Source organism: Acanthopagrus latus, chromosome 5 (genome assembly GCF_904848185.1).
Source record: "Acanthopagrus latus isolate v.2019 chromosome 5, fAcaLat1.1, whole genome shotgun sequence".
Lineage (NCBI taxonomy): Eukaryota > Metazoa > Chordata > Actinopteri > Spariformes > Sparidae > Acanthopagrus > Acanthopagrus latus.
The window spans coordinates 31,220,671-31,242,115 of record NC_051043.1 but is presented as its reverse complement, the minus strand read 5'-3'; the positions used below and the strand labels follow the sequence as shown (position 1 = coordinate 31,242,115).

Below are 21,445 nucleotides of genomic sequence, written 5' to 3'. Positions count from 1 at the left end.
ACTGTGGTTAATATCATCCGGACACAGTCTCTCAGACGTGATTGGTCGTTTTGATTATGATTGGTCATTGATAAGGTGTATGTGTGTTTCTGCAGCTGTGCAACACACCGTCGTGTGCTGTGTGTGTGTGCGTCAGCAGGGATGCTGGTGGTCATCCTGTCGTATCGAACCTTCTGCCCTTTGACCTACGGCAGCCCCGAGCTGTCGGCCAATCAGCTGCAAGGACTGAAGTGGAGAGGCTCCTGGGACATCCTCTACCGCCGCCGGTAGACAGACAGACAGACAGGCAGAGAGAGGGGTTCTGCCTGGTCCAGGATCTGATGATCCTGTCTTTCTGTTTCTGCTCCGATAAATCTTAAGAAAAGGCACCTGAACACACCACTGGGTGTTTGTCTGTGAAGTCAGAGGTGAGGTCATGTTGGAGGAGGAGCTTCAGATCTCTCAAACAGTCTTTATGGAGGAGTGAAGCTGCTCAGAAAAATGAACAGTAATATTTGGTGTGTGACATCACACATGTCACTTCCTGTTCACGCCTCTCAAACAGGAAACAGTGAAATTTATGTATAAAGTTTATAAAATCAGTTTGTGGTCTGAGTGACTGCTGTAACAGATTCATGTGAACTACACAATAAAATAGAATATAAACAGTTCAACAATGTGCTTTTATTTTGACACTTTACAAACTGTTGGTGTTTTTGTTCACAGAGGTTTCGGATGTCGATCAGCTGGTTTTAAACCAGTTAGGGGGTGATGAACTGGTCCAGAAACCAGAAACTACCGTCCTATTTCCAGGTTTTTGTACGTCCGCAGACGGACAGCAGAACTCCCTGCTGAAACACAACACATGTTGTGTTTTGGTGCTGGTCTATGCTGTTTTTTTCAGCGGGGCTTTGATATTCTTGGATTCATATTGAAAACATGAATGAATGTTAATGCTAAAACTCTTCTTATGTGAGATTCAGTCAGAAGTTCAGTTTGGAGGATAACCAATAACCCAGCTGATTCAAACTCTGATGTGAAAAAAAGACTTTGGACATCATGGTGTCCTGTTTTATTTGTGATTTTACACAATAATACAGACAGAATTAAACAAGCAGAAGCTTATTCTGAAAGTGTAAAATAATAACCTAAACCATGGGTCAGTGTCAGGAGTTTCTGCAGGTTTGGTAAACTTTGTGTTCCTGTTTCACACAGGATCATTTATGAGGGGGGACCAGGAAGGACGATGTGGACTCCAGTTATTTAGAATTAAATCACATTTCATAAGATGAATTAATTCAACACTGAACTTTTGTTCATTAAATATCGACTTTGTGTTCGCCTGCAGTGTCTTTTTAAGGAAAACGAGTTCAATGATTTTTTAACTCTCGGAACCAAAGAGCGGAAAGACCGGAAGTAACATCGAGGGGAAGAAAATAAAGGGCGGACAAGTCGAGCTACAGTTTGTTTTGATTTGTGTATCAGGTTGGTGGTTTATTACGAAGGAGACAGACGGAAACGTAAAGGAATTAAAAACTCAAAATTTCCGTTGAATCTGAACCATCTAAGCGAACGCTGTGTAAGCTCGCGGGAGAGGTTCTCCCGCCGCAAAGCATGCTGGGTAATATGTTAACGACAGAGCTGCGTTGATTGGAGGTCCGCGGCGCGTGAAGGCAGAACATTGAAGACAAAATAAAGACAAAATAAAGAAAGTTAAGAGCGAATTACAGAAGACACCGAAACAGGAGACGAGACGGAAGCTGCTGAAGGTCAGAAAGGTTCAAATCATCACTCAGTGTTCATGCTAGCCGCTAAAGTTAGCATCTACTGCACTGACAGAGTAACTTCACGACTCCGTGCAGCGATAGTAACGACTGTACGTTACTCTGTGCAGAGAGACCTGAGGCGTCAGCACAGTTTGATCTGTGACACTGTGAACATGATTCATCTCGTTATTATTGATTATGAGACGTTAAACCACCTGCACCACCCTCCTCAGCACCACCCTCAGCTGGAGTAACTGCAGTTAGCGTTACTGCAGTAATATGTGACGTCGGTCTGTTCTGATAAAGTGTGTGTGTGTGTGTGTGTGTGTGTGTGTGTGTGTGTGTGTGTGCGTGCGTGTGTGTATGCGCGCACAGACATGTCTGTCTCTCTGTCGGCAGAGAGAGACCGGATCCAGCGACAGGTGGAGCAGCTGGAGCAGAGTCTATCTATAACTCAAAATGAACTGGATCAGCTGAGCAGTGAGACAGGTAATTGTATGTCTGTATGTGTGTTTATCTCACAGTCCACCTGTCTCTCTCTCTAACAGTGATGTTGTGTTTCTTCAGGTGAATCAGATGCTGACACAGAGGAGGAGGACGGTCAGGTAACACACACACACACACACACACACACACACACACACACACACACCAGTTACCATGGCAACATGTATGCATGTACTGAATAAACCAGCCTGATCCTTTATTAACGTGTCTGTAGTCAGTCTGAAATCAGTCTGTAGTCCAACACAGGTTGGATTAATTCATGTTTTGAAGGGATATTTCGATCAAGTTTGCAGACTGCAATCATACGTAATTTTAGCAACCTCAGAAACGACCGTATAATAACAATACATTGCAGTTTACGCCTCCAACAAGAAACCACCATCTAAAAGCCACAAATAATGCTCAGAACAGCACCAAACTTAGGCAAAAGTACAAATAGGTTCCCAGCACATAGTTCGAGGCATCAAACCTGCTATCTTAGCCGGATTTCTATTGTAAAGTGAACACAGCCCTGCAAATTGATTACCGAGTGCAGTTAGAAATGCTGAATTCCATTCTTTTCCCTGTCCACTCTTGATAATAACTTTTATAAACTGGTAGGTAAGACACATATGAACTTTGATTGCATTTCCATAGAGTAATAATCAAACATTTTCATCTTTGAGCTGCGGAACTGGTAATTGGTAATCGACTCGTCAGAGCTTCCTCACAACAGGAAGCTGCAGCAGGAGAGTGGTGAGCTGTGTTCGCTTTACAATAGAAATCCGGCTAAGCTAGCAGGTTTGATGCCTCAAACTGTGTGCTAGGACCCTATTTGTACTGTTGCTGAAGTTTGGTGCTGTTCTGAGCATCATTTGTAGGTTTTTGATGGCAGTTTCTTGGTGGAGGCGTAAACTGCAGTGTATTGTTACTGTGCGGTTGTTTCTGAGGTTGCTAAAACTACGTAAGCTAGCCGTCTGCAAACTTGTATTACGGTGTGTTAGACCATGGATTAAATTTATACGGAATATCCCTTTAATATTAGAGCGTTCAGAGTGATGTGATGTTGTTTATCATGTCATGTCATGTCATGTCATTGTCCGAACCGCTTATCCCTTTCCATGGGGTTGCGGGGTGTTGCTGCTGGAGCCAATCCCAGCTCTCAGGGCGAGGGCAGGGTGCTCCCTGGACAAGTCGCCAGCTCATCGCAGGGCCCTCACTGATGAGTGGGGTTCAGTATCTTGCTCAAAGACACTTCGACATGCAGCCCAACCTTGCCCAGAGCCGGGATTTGAACTAGCGACCTTTTGATCACTAGTCGACCTGCTCTATCCGCTGAGCCACAGCCGCCCTCATGTTGTTTATCAGTTGGTAATAAAACATATAAGGATAAACAGTCTTAATCTGTCGTGTGTTTGTTCCGGCTGGTTTGTGTGTCTTCAGTCTGCAGCAGGTCTGCTGGCTCAGAGAGAGAAGATCCAGAAGGAGATCCAGAACCTGGAGGACGTCCTGGGACCACACAGTCCCATTTGTGTGTCAGGTACCTGTCTGTCTGTCTGTCTGTCTGTCTGTCTGTCTGTGATTAAACATTAACAGATAATGTTTTCTGGTCTGGTTTGTTTCCAGATGATGACAGTAGCAGCAGCAGTGATGAGGTCAGTAACAGCATCAGCTCAGTTCTGTTTACTTCAGTAACAGACGAGTCAATGATGATCCAACTGTGTCTGTGTCTGTTCAGAGCGAGCTGGGTCTGTCTCCATCTGTGGAGTCGTGTCTTCAGATGAACCTCGTTTACCAGCAGGTGGTTCAGGAGACTCTGGACCAGCTAGAGACACTGCTGACGCACAACCACAGACAGCAGGTCAGTACAGATGCACAACCACAGACAGCAGGTCAGTACAGATGCACAACCACAGACAGCAGGTCAGTACTGACGCACAACCACAGACAGCAGGTCAGTACTGACGCACAACCACAGACAGCAGGTCAGTAACAACAATATTCTTCCTCTCTGCAGAAGGACGTGATGTCTCAGCTGTCTGGACCAATCAAAGAGGCCCCCAGGGAACAGCGCCCGCCTTCCTCCTGCCAGCAGCCAGTCAACATGTTCCTGGGACGCTTCCTCAAACCGTACTTCAAGGACAAACTGACAGGACTGGTAAGACAGGCATGCAGACAGACAGACCTACTGGTTACAGCTGACCAATGACACACTCAGTGTGTTTACATGCACATCTTAGTCAGATTACAGCCATAGTTCGACTATGCTGCTCAGTCAGACAACTGCAATTATCCAAATATACATGCCGGTGAGAAAATCGAATTACTGGCCAAAGCATGCCATACCCCGGTACGCTAGTTGGCGCTGTACCCATTTCAACTAGTGGTAACAGAAACACCTCCGGCTGACCTCTTTACATCACCAGCAACAACAAACTCTGCCTCGGCATTCGAGAAAGATGGCGTACGAAGAGCAAGGAGAAACTACATCTTTGTACATTTGGTATATGGTGTACACGATAATTACACAAACTAGATGCACAATGACCTCTTGCTTGTGGTGATTTCAGAGGAAAGACGCCGCCGTCCTTCTACTTCCGGCTCACGGCCCAGGGAAAAATCTTGAGCCTGCACAGAACGCGAAAATCTGATCAAATCTGATGGAACGTATACATGCAGGAGTAATGTGACTATCAATCAAACAATCTAGATGTTTTAATACAACTATGAGAAATTTGCTGCGGTCCGATTTTAGTCAGACTAAGGTGTATACATGCATCTTAAAGATCCGATTATAGTTGGACTGACATAGTAATTCGTTTTTCTTGAGTGTCATGTTAACACACTGACTGTGTTTGTGTCACTAGGGTCCTCCAGCCAATCAGGAGACAAAGGAGAAAGCGAACAGGATGACTGGCAGTCTGGACAACAACAGGCTGAAAGTGAAACGATGTAAGAAGATTCTTATTGCTCAGAATGAATGAAGTGTATTGATCAGAGAGGAAATCCAGCTTCATAAACACAAACATTAACTTCTTGTTCTCAATAATGTTGATTTATTTACAGTATGAAGGTGGAACAGAGACATACAGATTCATCTGTGTGTGTGTGTGTGTGTGTGTGTGTGTGTGTGTGTGTGTGTGTGTGTGTGTGTGTGTGTGTGTGTGTGTGTGTGTGTGTGTGTGTGTGTGTTCAGGGGAGAGCTGGCAGAAGATTCTGTTGATCCACTCAGTAGCTCGAGACAGTCTAAGGAGACTGATCCAGCCCAAACTGTCCAAGTAACATTATTATTGTTATTATTATTATTATTATTATTATTATTATTATTATTATTATTATTATTATTATTATTATTATTATTCATAATACAACTATGGGAATACAGTATCATAGTGGTGACACTATCTGTCTGTCTGTGTTGCAGGGTGGACTATTTGAGTCAGAAGCTGTCTTCAGCTGAGCAGATAGACAGGCAGCAGCTCATACAGCAGATAGACAGTCTGGAGAGAGAGATCGACCTGCTCAGGTGTGTGTGTGGATCAGACCAGGAGGGAGACAGGTGTGCCCCATTCTAACTGGTCCTCCGCCTCGCTGTCCGTGTCAAAGTTACAGATGTTGAGACAGATTCGTTCTGCGGCTCTGATCAGAATCAGAAGGTTGTTTCTTGTCGGCAGGACGATGTAAAATTTGATACTGTAGGAACTCACTGAGACCGACCCACTGAAGAAGCTATCAATTGATATCAAGGGCTAATTAAAGGTGAAGTCAAAGAAGTGAGTTTTGAGTTCAGATTTAAAGGCGTCAGCAGAGCCAGCTGGTCTGAGGTCAGCTGGGAGGTTGTTCCAGAGGAAGAAGCCTGCAGCTAGCTGGCTGAATAAGGAGCTGAATCCTGAGAGCCGACTGCAGCAGGTGGAATATCTGGAGGAACTAATCTGACCTGTACAACGAGGCCGTGTACTGTTCAGTGTGTCAGCAGCAGCTTAAAGTCTGATCTTGTAGTGGGAGCCAGTGTAGAGACGCTAAGATTGGTGTTATATGATCACATGCTCTTGTACATGTTCAGACTTCAGCTGCAGCGTTCTGAACCATTTGAAGACTTTTAGTGCTCTTGTCACAGGCTTCTTTACTATCTGGTTAAACAAGTAGGCAGAGGCAGAAGTTCAATGAGGCAGTTTATTAACACAGGCAGATTTGGTAAAAAAAAAAAACAGTCCAAAAGAAAAGATGGGGGTGATGAAGGGGCACAGTCCTTTAAAAGAGTCTTTACCAGAGGTCCAAAAGCTGTCCAGCCAGTCTTTACTTCTCCTTGACTGCAGGAAAGGGGGGACATGGTGGAGTTCAGTCAGCGGGTCCTTTGCTGCTCTGTTTCTTCTCTGCTGTGTCTGTTGGATTCCCCCAGACCCTGTCCTGTTCCGCTTCCTCCTTTTTATCCGTTTGGGAAGGTGATTGGTACTTGTAGGTGTGCTAGGTTGCTGCAGGGGGAGGTCCTTCAGCCACACAGGAGAGAGAGACACTTCAAAACAGTGATTCTCACACACACACACACAATTAAGAATGAATTAATACAGTGCAAAACACAAAAAATGTTTCTCCTGGTGACTCTGTGACACTCTCTCGTGGAAGACCTGAAAATAAGGTATTGTAATAATCCAGTTTAGATGAAACATGAATCAGGATCTCTGCGTCCGCCGTGGACAGGAAGGACCGAACTTTAGCTCTGTGCAGGTGGTAGAAAGCGATCGTGGTAATTTCTTTGATGTGCTGATGGAAAGAGAGCGTAGAATCAAAGTAAAACAGATATTCATAACAGCTCAACTTTGAGAAATAACACAGTTGTCTAGAGTTACGGTCACCTGGTCAACATGGCGTCCCTGTCGAGCCGATCAGTGACCAGCATCTTAGTTTGATCTGAATTCAGGAGCAGGAAGTTTTCTGACATCCATTTCTTCACTGCGCGTAAGCAGGTCTCTAATTTCATGATTGGAGATTCATCATCATTTGTTGAAACATATAAAGAGAAGCGTGAAGGGCCTTGAACAGAGCCCTGGGGAACGCCATACTTCACATCAGTAACAATTGATGAAGTACTATTGTAAGAAACACATTGTGTTCTGTCTGTTAGTAAGGCTTGAGATGCCAAACTGACTTTCAAGTCGGTCTGACAATTTGCCATGATCTATAGTATCAAATGCAGTGCTGATATCCAGTAACAGAAGCGTTAGAGTCTCAAGTAAGTAAAATGTCATTTACCACTTTATTAAGGGCAGTTTCAGTGGAGCTCTGACAGCTGACTGAAAAGGTTCCAGGAGATTATTGTTAAGAAGGAAGCCTGAAAGTTGTTGGGACACGACTCTCTCTAAGACTTTAAAGAAGAAGGGAAGGTTGGATGCTGGTCTATGATTATTGAGAGATCCTGGGTCGAGGTGTGGTTTCTTAAGGAGAGGCTGAACCACAGCAGACTTAAAACTAGAAGGGACAATGATTAACAGTATTAACATTGTAGGTCCCGCTGCTGGACTTAGATCTTTTAACAGTTGTCTGAAGGGGGTCCAGCAGGCAGGAAGTTGGTTTTGAGGATGAGACAATTTTAGACATATATCTCAAGGAAGATATTTTCAAAAGTGTTTAGAGCTGAGACTAACTGAGAATCAGCAGCAGGATGTTTTTTATGAACTTTGACGAGGAAGCCAGAGATGATGAGTTAATTTTGATTCTGATCTCATCAATTTCATTGCAAAACAAATCTCAGAATTCAGTTGCATTAAAGGGTGCACAGCTCACCGACTGTGGCTTGTGAGTCAGTTTAGCCACAGTGTTGAAGAGAAACCTAGGATTGTGTTTATTATTGTTTATTAGGCCGGAGAAATATGCTGTTCTTGCAGTGTTTAGAGCACACTTATAATTTAGTGCACTATCACGCCAAGCAAGATAAATAACATCCAATTTAGACTTTCACCATGCTTGCTCCATTTTCCTGCAGCCCTGCTTGAGATCTCAGGTTTCATCAGTAAACCAGTAAACAATAGATTTCTTTGGTGGTTTTGTCTTGGTAGAGACCGGTGCCACAGAGTCAGGAGAGAAACGGACCAAGTTAAGTCATTTGTGAAACTTTCCACGGGTTTTGTCACAGTCGCTAAAGGAGCCAGGACCCCAGGCAGTGTTTCAGTGAGTGTCGCTATGATTGCCAGGCTGATATGATGAGAATTAAAAACAGGGGACAGGCTAATGATGCTGCAGATTTAATGAGAGAGTCCGACACAGCAGAGGAGATGCAGAGACATTCAGGGCTGACACATCCAGTCCACAGGAAATTATCAAATCCAGAGTGTCTCCACTGCAATGAGTCGGTTCATGGACGAGCTGAATAAAGGTGGAAATATCAAGAAGTCTCAAAAACACTTTCACTAAAGGGTCAGAGGGCTTATTATAGTGGATACTGACATCCCCAATAATTAGGATCTTATCTGGGCAAGTCACAGGATCTGCAGTAAATTCACAGAAGTCTTTGAGGAACTGGGAGTAAGAGTCTGCAGATCAGCACCGGGTTGGTTCCCTGGACGAGGCCGTTACTACCTGATGAAGATGGTTTTTAAACCAGAGCCTCAAATTAAATAAATTTAACATCCTGGTTAAAACTTAAACTAGATTTGTAGATTAGAGCAACATGGGCGTAGCTATAGTCAGGTTTCAGACATGTTTCACATCATGTCAGTCACGTCTGGCTTGTTCTCAGTAATGAAACCATTCATCAGTCAGGCTTTGGTGGACATTCATCTAATATTAATAAGCCAAATATGAGAGTTTGAAGCTCATCAGAGTTTCCAGCGACCGGCTGCTCAGTGGAGTTCATGGTGGATAATATAAGAATTACTGGAACATGGTTCCTTTTGTGGTCGTAAGTTTTGGCTGCCTGGGAGGAGGACGGATGACATGGTGATTAACTAGTAAGACTGTAAGGTGATGCTGTCAGATGAGAGCCAGGTGTGTGTGTGTGTGTGTGTGTGTGTGTGTGTGTGTATGTGTGTGTATGTGTGTGTGTGTGTGTGTGTGTGTGTGTGTGTGTGTGTGTGTCACATTAAAATGATTCCCTCGTTAACATTATGTTGGTTGTTTGTCTCTGATTGGTCAGAGTGAAGAAGGAGGAGGAGCTGATTGGTGAACGATACGAAGAACATGATTGGCAGAAAATCTCCAACATTGATGTAGGTGAAAAATCAACAAATCACATGAAGCAACACAGACTGTCTCCTCCTTCACTCCTCCTCTTCCTCTTTCTCCTCCTCCTCTTTTCAGTTTGAAGGATTGAGGGACGCAGAGGACATCCGTAGTTTCTGGCAGAACTTCCTCCACCCGTCCATCAATAAGAGTCCATGGAGTCAGGAGGAGGTGCAGCAGCTAAAGGAGGTCAGCAGGAGACATGGAGAGAGACTCTGGGAGACCATCGCCAAGGAGCTGGGGGTGAGGAGGAGTGTCTGTCTCTAATGTCTGTCTTTAACCTGCTCTTTCCTGATAGCCCCCCGCCGGCGGCAGCACACACATGCTGCAAACCCACAGAAAGCTCTGAATCTCTGCTACACACTCTTATAAACCATTCATATGACCAACAAACACAGTTACAACACCGAGCAAAAACACAGAAATACAAGCAACACAGACAAATAAAGCCAGCGCAGCGGCTGCTCTGATGTCAGCATGGTTTCACTGCATCCACTCGATAGCAGAGTCTCCACACGTTCCAACAATACCTTTATCGTGATACCAAGATAATGCACATAAAGCTTGTAATTACAGAGATATACCCTATTTATTCTGAGCAAGGTCATTTTTGAGCAGGAGCCTCAAAAAGGGACTCAGGGAAGTACAGGTTAAACTATTTGTCTCCCTCTCACCTGTCTCTCTCTCCACCTGTCTGTCTGTGTGTCAGACGGGGAGGACGGCCTTCCTGTGTCTTCAGACGTACCAGCGCTTCGTCTCAGACTCGCTGAGACGAAGCAACTGGACGCCGGCTGAAGACACTCTGCTTAGAGAGCTGGTGGACAAGATGAGGATCGGAAACTTCATCCCATACACACAGAGTAATGACCTCACACTGTGACATCACACAGAATCATGTGTACAATGATGTCACTCAAACCTGTCTCTCTCCACCTGCCTGTCTGTCTATCTGTCAGTGAGCTACTTCATGGACGGTCGTGACCCTGCTCAGCTGCTCTACAGGTGGAACCAGGTTTTGGACCCGAGCCTTAAGAAAGGCCCGTGGACCAAACAGGAGGATGAGGTAGGCTGGGGGTGGGGCTAAGAACAGGACACGCCCACCACCTGCACAGTTACTACTAACAGTACTATTACTTACAGTACCAATAAACAGCAGAACTGTCTCTCTGTCATCCTGTCTGTCTCTCAGCTGCTGCTGCAGGCTGTCTCTCGTTATGGAGAGAGAGACTGGTGGAAGATCCGATTGGAGGTTCCTGGACGCACTGACAGCAGCTGCAGAGACAGGTGAGAGCTGACTGGCTGACAGTCTTCAGGTGTGTGTCAGTGATGACCTCAAACACAGCAACCCTTTACACTCAGAGTCGCTGCATTATCGTTGCAGCAACGATTCTTCAATTCCCCACCAATGTTTGTTCACACAGAACAAAGAAGACGCACCGCTGTGTGATTCACACAGAAAGCTGGCGCTTTGATCTGATTCGAGGTGTGACAGTGTGATGATGTCATGATGACATCACGATGATGACGTCTGTGTGTTTCCAACATGTTTCCCAGGTGTCCTCCTGTCAGTCTGAACATGAACCTGCTGACAGTTTATAATCACGTGGATAAACATGTTACATTTATCTGTTGATGATGTTTTACTATGAATCTGAATCTGTAAGGTAACTACAGTAATCAATAGTGTGGGAGTAACGCACTACAAAGTAACGCCTTACTGTAATTCTGCTTTTAGCGGTAACAAGCATGTAACAAAATAATTTTTATTGGTTGGTTACTCGCGTTACTCTCTTTTGTAATGAACACTTGGAAATGAGAAGAAAGACTTCAGCTGCTTCTGATCCAACGTCACAATGATACACCAATTGAATCAATCAGCTTTAAACACAGCATGGCCGACAGTGCGGATAGAATGAGCTTTCTCTCCTGGAAGTATGGACATTACTTTTCCCTTGTCGAAATTAAAGACAAAAATGTAGTGCTGAGTTGTCAATTATGTGCATGTGTGAAGAACCTATCCACATCAGAGAGTAGCAATTAAATCTAACGAAGCACCTGTTGAGGCAACGCGCCTCCACAAAGCTTGAAGTGACAGATGCTACAGATGCTGAAGGCGCCACTCCATCTCTCTATAAAAGCAAGAAATCTGTGTGTGTGTCTGTGTGTGTGTGTGTGTGTTCCTCAAATATCTCTGCAGATCAGGATCAGACTGATCTGAGAGTTTCAACATGGCTGCTGTTTGGTTCAAGGTTGTGCGATGTTGGGTTTGTTTGGATAACAATGATACAGTTAATAATTTATTTAATAAATACTTTACATACGGTATTCCGCTAGCATTGTCCACTAGCGCCACCACTGCCACGTGCGCACAAGAGCCAATCACTGCAGAGCTCACTCCCACTACACGCCTTAAGAAACAAGCAGGTTTATACCTGCAGCAGCACCAGCTGGACCGGGACTTTGCTGGCGGTTCAGTCCCGTTCTGTGCATCTAAACTGACTGTTGTGGATTAATGAGACTAAACGAGTTCGGACCGAGTCTGTTCGGGTCTGAGGAGATCCGGAGCCGCGCAGACAACAAAGTGGAATCGGAATCTGTGGATGTTCGTGTGTCGCTAGCTGCTAGCCGCTAACATGACCCACCTCCCGAGTCGGCGGACACACCGGCAGGTCCAGAACCGGTCTTAGGGTAAATAATGTCCGCCACGCTTTTTCGCGAACATTGCCGTCACGTTTGCTTTGTGTCTGGTGCAGGAAGAAACGGTACAAACGGGCTTTTGTCACTAAAGTGTCCAAGCAGCAAGTTTGGTTGTTGAGGAACAGGAAGTTGTGGGCGGGACAGAGGCGGATGAGTGACAGGCAGCGACGGTCAGCGTAGAGACAGACAGCGATATTGAGAGTTGAGAGATTTGTGACATTTAGCGTGTTTGGAGTGTGTAGTTAGTGTGTTATGTAGTGTTTGGTGTCGTGTGTTTAGTGTGTAGTGGAGTCGTTTTATTGTTTAATGAGTCAAAACAATGAGGAGATGCTGAATGTGCAGCAGGCAGTGCAGCTCCTCAGGCAGACCTGAGCACTGCCTGCATTTAAATGTAAACAGTTACATATAACTTTGTACATCTTTAAAATGTATGTTCATATTTAGCAAACAACATCTTATGTTTGCATCATAAGCAATAAAGAATGGTTTGTTAAACATATTTGTGGTTTTCACAGTAAAAAAATACCTTTTTCTACTCAGATTTTATGTTATTTTGTGATTTTAGGCCCATTGTGTTAATACACGATGTCAAAATAAGAAGTAACTGTACAGTCACACATGTGAGGTTGTGCTGAAAATAACGACACCAAGTAAATAGTTTTTAAGGTGAAATATAATGGTAAAATCAAAAATAGTCAAAAACGGCCAGTTATACCCTGGAATATCGGATTTCACAACAAACCTAAATATCCCTGACGTCCCACCTTCAAACAGCCTCATTTGGCCATCCATGAAAAAGCTACTTAACCTCCCACTTTTCTATAGGAATACATATTTCCTACACGCACTGCACTAGTGCTAACAACCAAAGCTAGGTTTTACAGCCGATCAGCCGGGCAGAGCTGAATAATTGATTGCTGTGTATGTTGTCGATGACACACATCCTAAACTGTCAGTTAAGCATATTGTGTTTGACTGTTCAGTGATGTTCATATTTAAATTTAAAAAGCAGACTTACGAGTTACGTTCCCTAGTAACTAATTACTTTTGATATACAGTAATTGGCAAAGTAATTCAATTACTTGTAAAAGAAGTAACTGTAACTAATTATTAATTTTCAGTAACTTGGTAATCAAGTACATGTAGTAATGTACAACATTTCCCTCTGAGATGTGAGGTAGAGGTATAAAACAGCACATAATGAAAATACTCAAGTCAAGTACAAGTACTAATATTTGTGTGTGTGTGTGTGTGTGTGTGTGTGTGTGTGTGTGTGTGTCCCTGCAGGTATTATGACTGTCTGAAGGCGGATACGAAGCGAGGGCTGTTTGACAAACAGGAGAAGGAGCTGCTGCGACAGCTGGTGGAGAAACATGGAGTCGGTGGGTCGCATCAGCTGATGCTAATCAATCAGTGTTGATTCTGCCAGAAAGTTGATGACAGAACAAAGTTTAACTTGACCTTCTGTGGACAGTTTGTGTGAAGCTCCACTTTTTTTTATGTGGGATCAATAATTTAAAGTAAACATGTGAAGTCTGTCACCAGATGAGGTGATGCAGGGATCATGGACCCTCACTGAGGACAGACGAAGCTTTGACGTGACAGTTCTGATTGTTCTGGTTTCTGCTGTCGTTGAGCAGCCGTGGCCAAACCATCATAGAAAGATGGATATCAACAGACGATGAAATTTTTTAAAAAGGTGCAACTCCAAAGAAAAAGAAAGCAATTAGACGTTCAGAAGAAGGCAAACGGTCTCAAAAGGAGAGCAACTGTCAGCGAGGAACAACCAGAGTTTGTATGACTGTTGTGTTGCGAGTGAGGGGGCTGATGGGAGATACAGGTGTGGCTGTCTTCCTCTTAGACTGGTCAGTACCACAGAAGTTTATAATGTCACATATAAAATCTACCCTACCTAAGCTGTGGACCTTGTTTTCTGGGTAACTTCAGTCACCACACAGACTGAGTTCGTCACGTCCACCAAGCATCTTATATTCCTGGTGTCGCTGGTCAGCAGGATTATGGGTTTGGCCTGATTTTAATGAAACTTTGTGGAAGTCATTAGGATTGCAAACCAATGAACAGGACCATTTCTGGGCTAATTTATGTTCTCTGTTAGCAAGTTCGCTATGTACCAAGTTCGCTATCAAATTACCTCAGAACATATGCAAGCTAAAGTAAGACCTGATCAGACGAGCTGACTATCTGGTTGTGTAGTTTAGTGTTATGAGTGGCAGAGCTGTCAGGTCACTTTGAGCTAGCTAATGCTGATGCAAGGTTATTGAGTAAAACTATATAGTAAGGTTGTTGGTAAAATATAATTTTCACCTGCAACTGGGGCTTATCACCACCAGTGTTGCTAAAGGGAACTCAACAGAACATCTTGTAGATCAGTGGTTCCCAACCTTTTTTGTCTTGTGTACACCCTGAGCCTTTTTGTCATACCATGAGTACCCTCTCACTCATGAGTGTTGATGATTCTCCAAAAGTGGTCTTATGAAACGTTACACAACTGATTATTAAATGAAAATCATTTTATTTCATCTCCTTAATTTGAACAGTTAATTATCTATGCATTTTCTTTTTGTTTTAACTCAAATTAAACATAAAAATAAATAACATGTGAATATGTGATATGAATTAATTGAGGTACACATGTACCGTTTTATTAATGGGCTTATGAAATGACTGAGAATATTTACTTATCATCTTGGAAATAAATTATTAAATGTATCCACGTACCGCCTGTGATGTGTTCACATACCACTAGGGGCACGTACCCCTGGTTTGGAATCACTGTTGTAGATCACCACTAAACTGATCATCCTCATTAGTTCTGAGTCGGGACCTTCAGTATTTGGAGCAAGAATATGGTACGTCTCTGAATCCTACAGAGCAATACAAGTAAACTAACTGTGTGTGCGTGCGTGTGTGTGTGTGTGTGCGTGCATGCGTGTGTGCGCGTGTGTGTGTCAGGCCACTGGGCAAAGATCGCTGCAGAGATTCCTCATCGTCGAGACGGTCAGTGTCTTCGAGAGTGGAGGAGGCTGATCAAACCAGCTGCACCTCGTGCTCAGGTACACGTTCCTGTACATTTTCATAATTAAAGCCTTGTTAAGGTTTTTCTTCTAAGAAATCTTTTTGAAGTAAATGTTTATATCACAATATATCTAAGTCTGCAGAGTGGTTCCAGATAAGTCCTGTAGTGTCCTGAAAATGGCGGTTTTCATCTGGTTGCCTGTTGCTACAACTTCAGGAAAGAGTCCGAGAATAAGATGAAACTCGTAAACTCGTCACAAAACACCGATCTTAGCATCATTTGTGTGAAGCACAGGTGAAGCTCTGAGTGAAGTCAGCACTCAGCAGAGACTCTGGTTCTGTCTCCTCTCTGTGACGTTACGTTCATGAAGTGAAGTCCACTACCCCTCCAGCTTCAGTCAGGAGTCAGCAGAACCTGGAAGTCCGCTCCGGATCACTGCTGCAGTCAGGCTGATCAACTTTTTAATCTTAGTCCAAAGTAAGAAGTAGAACCGGTGCAGACAGATTTTTCTCCAGCGTTGTCATGGTGCTGTGGAGGTCTGAGTATGTGAGCCAATCAGAACACTAACAGTCTGCTGAAGTAAATGTAACTGACTTGCTATCTCTGTCTCCTTCCTGTTAATAGAGAAGAAGAACATTTAAAAATCCACCAAAGAGTTGCAGAGAAGCAAAGAACGAGAAGACGACTGGTCCGGCCAAGAGAAGAATCAGGAGACGACTGGCGAAACTGAACAAGGAAGAGGAGGAGGAGGAAGAGGAGGAAGAGGAGGAGGAGGAGATGGTGGTGAAGTACATGGACAGTGATGAAGAGGAGAATAAGGAGGTAGTGGAAGAGACAAGGACTGAGGAGATGGAGAAGGAGGAGAAAGAGGAGGCGTACACCTTCCCTGCCATGGAGGAGTGGATTCCAGCAGAAAAAGCTCAGTGTTCCTTCCTGAGCTGTCAGCTGGTGGAGTTATCTTCCTCTGGAGACGCCCACAAAGGGAAATGCATGCGGTCGACCATCCTGGGACAGTTTGGGCGCTCAGTAATCTTCGGACCTCCTCCTAAAGAGCTGCGGTGGGAGAAACGCCACAGCAGCAGCACCATGATGATGGTGTCATATGACCAGCTGCGAGCCCACCTGAACCGCCAGGCCGCCAGGTTCAGATCTGTGCCGCCCCACATCCGACGGAGGGTCCAGACCGGCAAACGGAAACCGCTGGGCCAAATGACAAGCAGAGGTCTGGACTACGAGCTGCAGGCGGCTGTGATGCCGTGGATTGGCAACCTGCTGATCCCAGCAAAAACCAAACTGATAGCAGCCGACTCCATAAGAGAGCAGGGGGAGAAGACCCAGATGACCTCAACTCCAGTGTTCCTGCTCCTCCTCCAGACCTTGAATGTGGACTCTGTCGGCTGTAAGGAGATGATAGAGAACAGGAAGAACAAAGTGCCATTAATGCCACATCCTGCACCACCTCCCATCTCTACTCAGCCAAAGAACCCTAACTCTATAGCAAACCTCCTGCGGCAGGAGGAGGACCATCAGCAGCAACTGATCCTGAAGCAGCTTCAGGTTCTGCCGCAACAAAACACACGGAAACAGCTGCTGCGAAAACAGCGAGCACAGCAGCCTTCTCTTCCTCATCTCCCATCAGCACCCTCTCAGAGCCGCCCCACTGTTTTTCAGATGTCTCCTAGCATGTGTCCTCAGATGTCTTCTAGCATGCGTCCTCAGATGTTGTTACCTCGGCCAGTTGCTCAGCATTGTGCTGTCTCCGTCCAGCTGGCTCCTCCCTCTCCCCTGACCACGCCCACTCTTGCTGTTGGTGTCACCTGTCCGTCACCTGGGCCTCCTGCTTCTCAGAGGCTGAATGTTCCTCCCGTCTCTGTTGTCCCAGGACCCTTGTGTACTACATCCACCTGCTTCACCTCTCTCTGCCAACAAGCTGAACCTTTGATTCAAGACCTCAAAGTTGACTCATCCCCTTCCCCCAGTCAGTGTGTTTCTGCTGGTTCAACACTCACCAGTCAGCCTTGTCCTCCTGGCTCCACCTTGACTCCACATATAAGGAGGAGGCAGAAGCTGTCAAAGGATCAACAGGTTGTTTGCAGCAGTCAGAACGAGGTGGATGCAGGTGATGTTGTGGGTGAAGCATGTAGAAAACTGGTCAGATCAGGTGACAATGTAATGGAGGAAGGACGGAGGAAGAGGAAGCTGACTGTGAAGGCCAGAGCTCTGCAGGAGGCCACTGAAGCCAAGGTGAGTGAATTCTGTCACAAGATGATTCATGTTCAACAACTTGTCAGCTTTTTGAGTAGAACAGTCACAGTGCTGCTCTGATACGACTCCCCTGCTCACTTTCCTCCACAGCTCCTTTCTGTCCTGTCTCATTAGAGCAGATGTGTTACCGTTCAGCTCTGTCAAACATTTATATTTATATTAAAATTTATGGCATTTAGCAGATGCTTTTGTCCAAAGCAACTTAAACAATAAGTACAATGTCACCATCGATTGTAGAAAAGAAGGAGACCTTCAGTACGTAGGTGCTGAGATAAGAACGTACAGGCGCATGTACTTGATGAAGTTGGAACAAATGAGCCTTGATTCTTTTGTGGAAGATGTCTTGCAAACAGCCACGACCTCTGATTATCATCCTTTCCTCCACTGTTGTTCATGAATTCTGCTCACTTGATTCAATATTTTGTATCAAGCAATAAAACTGCCTTGTGTCATTCACACTGCCGGAGCAAATAGAATGATTTAGTGTATAATCTAGTCGCGTGAATGATTTGTGTCACGCTCGGCCTGAACGAAGCATAAAAGTTTGCCAGCGGAACATGGTGTTGTAAAGAGCTGGTCATTCACTCCACCTGACAGGGTTTCAATGTTGTCTCACAGACGATGGGGGGACTCCAGGCCCTGAGGATCTGTGGTTCCTCTCAGCATATTAAGACACATTAAAAATGATCCAAACTTTCTGACTTGTTTTTGCATTTCGCTCCTCTCAGGCTGAAGCCAGGAAGAAATCTGCTTCGTCTCTACGTAAGAAAGCTCAGATACAGAACACAGTCGTCCCTGCTTCTCCTCAGCCAACATCACTTCCTGCTGCTCAAAGACCTCCTCCATTAGTGGTCATCTCCTCTGAAGCTCCTTCACTTCCTCCCTTCTCTGTGAACAGTCCCTGCTCAAAAACCACCCTGTCATCAACTAAAAGCCTCCATTGTACCCAGCCCCCCTCTATGCCGACCAATCAGCACACGGCTACCTCCACATCAAGCCTACCTGTCCCTTCCCACGTGGATCATGACTACAGCACTAGTCAAGATGACTCTGACTCAGTTCAGCCAAGCCCCGCCCCCAAAAAGCAGACCTCCAGTCTAAGTAGATCTGACCCCGCCCCCAGCAAGTCTTCCAAAGCACCACCCAGAAGGAGGAAACGAGCAAGGGAGGAGGAGCCAACTGTGACGAGCAGTCAGGATGATGAATGTGTGGATGGGGCAGGTGCAGGTGTGACACAGGATGGGAAGAGGGTCCGAAAGCTGAGTCAGAGAGCGAGAGCTCTACAGGAAGCTGCTGAGGCCAAGGTAAGATCTGTCTCCTTCTCTCAGTCTGTCTCCTCCTCTCACCCCCACTGTCCACTGGATTCGGTCCGCAGCATTGCGGCTCCAATCCGGTTTTGCTCCGCCATCCGGCAGTCCCCACCAGCTGCAGTTTGAGTCCGCCACAGCGCAGTACGGTAGACAGCTGGTGAGGAGTTCCTGCGATAATCACATGATCACTCGCGACCGCAGTTATAGGTCTGTGTTATTAAAAACAACAACACGAAGTGTTCCCGACTGAAGGATCAGCAGAAGAGCTTGTATTTGTCTCTTTTTTGAGATTTGTGTGCTGGTGTCAACACGGAGTGTTTTATTTTGAAATGTAACCAGATGTTGTTTGTTATTTCGACGCTTGACTTCCTGTCTGCTCCATGCTAAATTCAACTGAATTGCTGCGTCGTGCTCGGGCATCCGCCAGAAATAGAAGTCCTGCTTATCTGCTCCGGAGGGCTCCAGACTGCCGGAGCTGGACGGAGCAGATACGCAGCGCAGCAGACCTGGTGGAGATTAACACATTGACTAAAGTGAAGCGTATCAACTCTGCCGGCGTAGCAGAGACACAACACAGCGGAGACGTATCCAGTGGAAATTGGGGGTCTGTCTGACTCCTTCTCTCAGTCTGACTCCTCCTTGTCTGACTTCCTCTTCCATTGTTTTACTTCCAGGCTGAAGCAAAGAAGAAAAGATCTTCTTCTTCTCGATCTTCTCGTACGTCTTGCTCTAAACAGGAAGCTGTCGATCAGAACCGGCAGATTGCTCCGCTCCCCGGCTTGTCTTTACATCAGGGTCAGTCCATGTGGGTCATGACACCTGGCGGGCTGCTCCAGTTGGTAGAAGTTCCGCCCCAAGGCCTCAAGCTGGCATTCATACCAAGCTTCCCGGCCATGTCCCCTCTGCCATCCATCGCACCTGAACGCACCGCCGTCCCCGTACAGCCTGGACAGATTCAGCCACACCCTCTTCCTGCCCCAGCCTTCATCCTGCGAGCTGTCCCAAACCCCGCCTCCTCCGCCCAGCCTCCCCCAAAATTCATGCTGCCATATAAGGGCGTGGTCAGAGTGGACCCTGCAGCACCGCCTCCCCTCAGGAGAGAAGCGCTGCAGTTTGACCCCGCCCTGATGTTTCTGGAGTCCCGTGCAGCAGTGTGTGATTGGCTGGGTGGTCGGGGAGGCGTGGTGGTACCTGGAGTGGGTGTGGCTCTTCCTTACCTGCCACCCTTCGTCAGCAGTCTGAGCATGCTCAGTGCGCTGCTCTGCGCCAAAAAATGTCTGACCGTCTCATCCATTAAACTACTGAGTGAAGCGTCCGAACCAAGATGTCCTCTGACCGCAGCCTCACCAGACAGCAGCACCAAGGAGACATCCAGTCAGCCTCTCGACCTGCCTGACTCCACCTCTGATCTCCAACCAGCCACAGACCAATCAGGTAACACCTGACTCACCTGACAGGTACGGAAAGGGGGCAGTCCTGTAGGTGACGTTTGCTGCTCGCTTCTTCTTCTGTTCATTTATAAGTGTCATGATTGTGTGAACATGATTGTGTGAAGTATGGCTGGCGCTGAAGAGTCCAGGTGAGCCCTCAGGCATATGAGTGGTGCTCAGGTGTGTTTGTTTCCTCTTCTTGTTCCCTCTGCAGCTCCCTCTGTCAGCTCTGACGAGGTGGAGGAGGCGGAGCTTGTGGCCATGGTACGTCGCATGGTGGCAGAGCGTTTCTCTAGTAACCCTGCCTACCAGCTGCTGAAGGCTCGCTTCCTGTCTTGCTTCAGTGTCCCCGCCCTCCTGGCCACAGTGCAGCCAATCACAGAGAAGCATGTACCTTGCCGAGCAAGTGAGGAGGAGGAGGAGGAGGAGGAGGAGGAAGAGGAGGAGGAGCAGCTGAGGAAGATGAAAGAAAGAGGGAAACGGAGGAGAGCTGAGGTGAGTGTTACTCTGTGCAGAAAAGAGCTGTGTTGTTGAGTGTGACTGTTAAAACAAACTGAGACATGCAGGTTTGATCCACTGATCAGTCTCCTTTTGTTTACAGAGATCTTTACTGATATGTGACGGTTCAGGAGCTCCAGCCAATCATTTCTCAGGAATCACCACCCCCAGCACACCAACCACAGACCGGACTGAGCAGACCGGACCAGATCCAGAACAGAACTAGTTGTGTAGATGATGATCCGTTAAAAAGAGTTTAAAATGTTGATGATGTTAAAATAAGTAATTTTTACTGGACATGAACACGATGTTCTGTCCGTCCTGTTCTCTGGAGGTAAAAACTGAGAGTTTTATGTTTGACATTTCACACCAACAGGTTAATTCAAAGATCGTCAGGAATCTGACATGAGAGTTTGCTGAGTTTTAGATTTTCTGATGATGGAGCTTGACAGTAAGTCACCTGCACAAAAACAGTGTGACAGATGTAACAAGTTTCACCCTGCAGGTACATTTTCATTGAACGGAAATTGAACTATTGAACTAGAAAATCAGAAAATCTGTGCTGAGTTCACCTCAAAGGGAGTTAGAAACTGATTGAATTGTACTAAAATATGTTATGTTATATGTGTTTGTTATTTTTGGTTGTCTTGTTTTGTTCATATTTGTAATGAAAGCGTTCAGAATTTATGAGATGATTATTTTATAATAAAGCTTATTTGAAATGACAAGTATGGACAAGTGAGTTTCAGATGTAGATGCTGA

The 21,445-nt window shown here is 45.6% G+C and overlaps 2 protein-coding genes across 5 annotated transcripts in view; both read left to right on the top strand.

The window, feature by feature from the left end:
- The window catches only part of pomt1 (protein-O-mannosyltransferase 1), an 8,438-nt gene extending 7,785 nt beyond the window's left edge, over nt 1-653 (top strand). For 2 of the 3 annotated variants that reach the window (XM_037099588.1, XM_037099587.1), the window contains exon 20: nt 140-653. In XM_037099588.1, coding sequence (XP_036955483.1) covers nt 140-359 — 220 coding nt within the window. In that variant the 3' untranslated portion in view covers nt 360-653. Of the gene's footprint in view, nt 1-95 lie in introns of all 3 variants that reach the window. The other variant, XM_037099589.1, reaches the window with a different exon arrangement.
- Nucleotides 654-1,414: 761 nt separating this feature from the next.
- On the top strand, nt 1,415-21,411 carry snapc4 (small nuclear RNA activating complex, polypeptide 4). Of its 2 annotated transcripts, none has more exons than XM_037099580.1 (22): nt 1,415-1,748; nt 2,121-2,234; nt 2,313-2,350; nt 3,675-3,771; nt 3,858-3,886; nt 3,970-4,092; nt 4,249-4,389; nt 5,099-5,183; nt 5,428-5,509; nt 5,656-5,757; nt 9,361-9,433; nt 9,525-9,689; nt 10,156-10,306; nt 10,403-10,509; nt 10,636-10,730; nt 13,431-13,525; nt 15,117-15,217; nt 15,805-17,424; nt 18,174-18,749; nt 19,430-20,189; nt 20,400-20,680; nt 20,787-21,411. In XM_037099580.1, the coding sequence occupies exons 2-22, from the start codon at nt 2,123-2,125 to the stop codon at nt 20,907-20,909; spliced, it is 4,956 nt and encodes a 1,651-aa protein (XP_036955475.1). In that variant the 5' UTR covers nt 1,415-1,748; nt 2,121-2,122; the 3' UTR covers nt 20,910-21,411. The 2 variants fall into 2 exon arrangements, with proteins under 2 accessions (XP_036955475.1, XP_036955474.1); XM_037099579.1 differs by having other exon boundaries at nt 5,656-5,790.
- Nucleotides 21,412-21,445: the final 34 nt, after the last annotated feature.

Excerpts from the sequence above, each read along its gene's own strand:
- snapc4 (XM_037099579.1), top strand. The coding sequence starts at position 2,123 with ATGTCTGTCTCTCTGTCGGCAGAGAGAGACCGGATCCAGCGACAGGTG. Across the intron at positions 3,887-3,969 it reads GTAGCAGCAGCAGTGATGAG|AGCGAGCTGGGTCTGTCTCC; the intron begins GTCAGTAACAGC and ends GTGTCTGTTCAG. Across the intron at positions 20,681-20,786 it reads GGAAACGGAGGAGAGCTGAG|AGATCTTTACTGATATGTGA; the intron begins GTGAGTGTTACT and ends TTTTGTTTACAG.